Here is a 3,026-nt window from a genome sequence, read left to right on the forward strand (position 1 = left end):
ATGAAGAAAGGGATAGAAAAATTAAGAGAGGGAAAACGCTGCCAAATTGCAATCAGGCCTTTTTCTTACAAACTTCGAAACAAGTTAGAAACCTTTCTTGAATCCAAATTACACTGTTTTCCCGTAAACACCTTGTGCCAACTTAGGCATCGGAGGGTTTACGCCGGCAAAACCACCGGCGTCTCTGATCCGTTTTTGGTGAACGCAGGTCTAGTAAGAGAAAGGAGGGCGATTCCAACCCCAGTGGTCCGAGCAACAGTTGTCAACACAAACGTTGGTGAAAGAATCTGGTCGGTCAAAAGGCGAGCAGATTTAAGCATCAACATTTTGGCGCCGTCTGTGGGGAGCTGAATAAAAAGCTACCACCAAATTAGTAATTATCGGAGAAGCAGCGAACGATTGGATATGGATGTGTCAAGAAAGGATACTTTAAGGGAGGACAATGAAACGGTGGAGACAATCACTCTCCGGGAAATTGCAAATGAAGCCCAAGAGAGGATGATGCAAGATAGACTGGAGCGGATGGAGAAACAAATGGAGACTCTCGCGGCCATATTGTTTGAGCTGAGGGATAAGCGGAGAAGGGATTGTTAAACCCCCGTGGGAAGAGATGAAGTTGGAGCAGAACCCAGCCTCCGGAGGCGTAGAGTCGAGGAAATCCCTCCGCCCGCAGACGAACCTAATGGGGTGCATCCCCACAGAAGTACTGGTTGGGTCCCAGGGGAACACGTGGATGAAGGGAGAGACCAACCTCGCCCCGAACGGATACTGGAAATTAATGGCCGAGGGGCCAGTGTTGATGAAGGAGAGCTTAGACAGCGGTTGTAGAACGCCGAGCAGGAGCGAGACCAGATAGCTGCACGTGATCCTGATCGTGCTATAGAATTGGAGGGGGAGGTGCGCAGATTGGCGCAGGTGATAGAGGAGATACAAGGCAAGAGAAAGCCCCCGAGTTGGAGGATAATGCTAGATGAAGAATCTCCGTTATCAACTGAGATCATGAGTACCATAATCCCAAGAGATTTCCGCTTCCCCGACCTCAAATACTCCGGGCGAAGTGACTCGCTGGTGCACATTGAGTGTTTCAACGAAATGACGGTGCAGGGTGTTCCTGTTGACACTAGAAGGACGAGCCCGAGAATGGTACCGCAAGCTGCCCCGAGGAAGTATAAAGGGGTATGAGCAGATGTGCCAGGAGTTGGCCGAGCAGTTCCGAGGGGCAGTGGCCTCAGAGGACGACATGATGGAACTGATGGGGATGAAACAGGAGGAGCATGAATCCCTTCGAGATTTTGTAAAACGATATCACCGAGCCGTGCTGGATCTGGGAGCTTTTAATCACCCGCAGGCGTTGAGGGGATTAAAAGAAGGTGTAAGAATCGGCCGATTGTGGTATAACTTAAGAAGCCCTCTCGTACAGAATTACTCGTCGGGGTATGAGCAGGCGAGGCGAGATATAGAAATCGAAGAGGAGAAATCGGCAAGAATTAAAAGTGAACAGCTGGAAGAGCTGAGGCGAAAGGAACGGAGAGCCCCGAAAGGGAGCGGGTCGGGAAAGCGAACTGGAGAATCTTCAGTGATGGGCGGAATATCAGCTCGGTCTCGCCCTTACCCTATAGCTCCAAGAGCACAACAGTTCCAACACAGCCGGGCTCAACCTCCGCGCCCTCCGATCGAAGAGCGGCAGCGAGAATTCAGGCAGATGGCTGCCCACCCTTATCACAGCGCTCCCAAAGCGTTAAGTGCAACTAATTACAGGTCTGGACGACCAGAGCAGCTACCGGCTATACCAGCCCGAGGTGACATCCATGATAGCCGAGCAGTTCAGTTGGTTGACCAGAGCGTGGCATATAGACAGTACACTCCATTAAAAATCGCCATGGAGGAACTATATGAAAGGATCGAGGGACGAGGTCTGCTGTATACTCCGGCCCCTATAACAAAATCCGCTCACCGGCGTGATAAGAGCAGGTTCTGCAAATTCCACAACACTCACGGTCACACTATCAGCCAATGCCGTGACCTAAAGATTCAGGTGGAGGATTTGGTGAGGAACCAGTACTTGGATGAGTATGTAGATGGAGTGTCCCCCGTCATTGAATCGCAATATGCACGGGATGAAGGAGTTGAAAGGGGTTTGGAACGAGAACAACCGACCATCCGGGTGATAGCAGGAGGGCCAACATTGGCCGGGGATTCGAACAGAGCACGAAAGAACTATGGGAGATATGCCATGACTGGCAAAGAGGTGCTTCTCAATTTGCCAGCAGCCAAGAGGGCAAAAGTGCGGCAAGTTCCCATTATGTGGACAGAGGACGACGAAGAGGGCATTTTATATCCTCATGAGGATGCACTGGTGATTAAAGCATTGGTGGCTAGTACAGAATTGCGGCGAATACTGGTGGACACGGGCAGCTCAGTAGACATTCTGTTTAAGTCGGCCCTAGATGATATGGGGATTTCAGACTTGAAGCTGGAGCGGACGAATACATCCTTGAAGGGATTTGGAGGAGGACGGCTAACTCCCATGGGGATCATCGAACTCCCAATTACCGTGGGATCAAAACCGTTTGAAAGAACGATGATGATGGATTTTATCGTGGTAGAAGAAAGAAGTCCTTATCAGATGATATTGGGGAGACCGTTCATGAGGATAAGTCAATGTGTAATGTCCACGCATTATCTGGCGCTGAAGTACAGAATAAATGGAGTTGTTGGTGTAGTAAAAGGCGACCAGAGAATGGCCAGGAGCTGATATGCTACAGTAGCCAAGGAAACGCTGCAGGTTACCTCTCTAGATAACCGAGGGGATTCAAAAAATGGTCGCCAGGAACCTGTTGAGAAGCTGGATGGGGGTTGTTGTAAGCAGGAGTGACCCGACCAGAGTGGTTAAAGTCGGATCAGAATTGGGCGAAGCAATAAAAGGCGAGCTGGTGAAGTGTCTACAGTCCTATGCAGACATATTTGCCTGGTCTCATGAGGATATGCCAGGTATTGATCGCGCGGTAGCTTGTCACAAGCTGGCA

At 50.2% G+C, this 3,026-nt stretch overlaps 1 protein-coding gene across 1 annotated transcript; it reads left to right on the plus strand.

Annotated features, from left to right (window-relative positions):
* Nucleotides 1-405: 405 nt before the first annotated feature.
* On the plus strand, nucleotides 406-2,755 carry LOC107176506 (uncharacterized). The gene is made up of 2 exons (XM_052431284.1): nucleotides 406-557; nucleotides 1,105-2,755. The coding sequence occupies exons 1-2, from the start codon at nucleotides 406-408 to the stop codon at nucleotides 2,753-2,755; spliced, it is 1,803 nt and encodes a 600-aa protein (XP_052287244.1).
* Nucleotides 2,756-3,026: the final 271 nt, after the last annotated feature.

Source organism: Citrus sinensis, chromosome 7 (genome assembly GCF_022201045.2).
Source record: "Citrus sinensis cultivar Valencia sweet orange chromosome 7, DVS_A1.0, whole genome shotgun sequence".
NCBI lineage: Eukaryota > Viridiplantae > Streptophyta > Magnoliopsida > Sapindales > Rutaceae > Citrus > Citrus sinensis.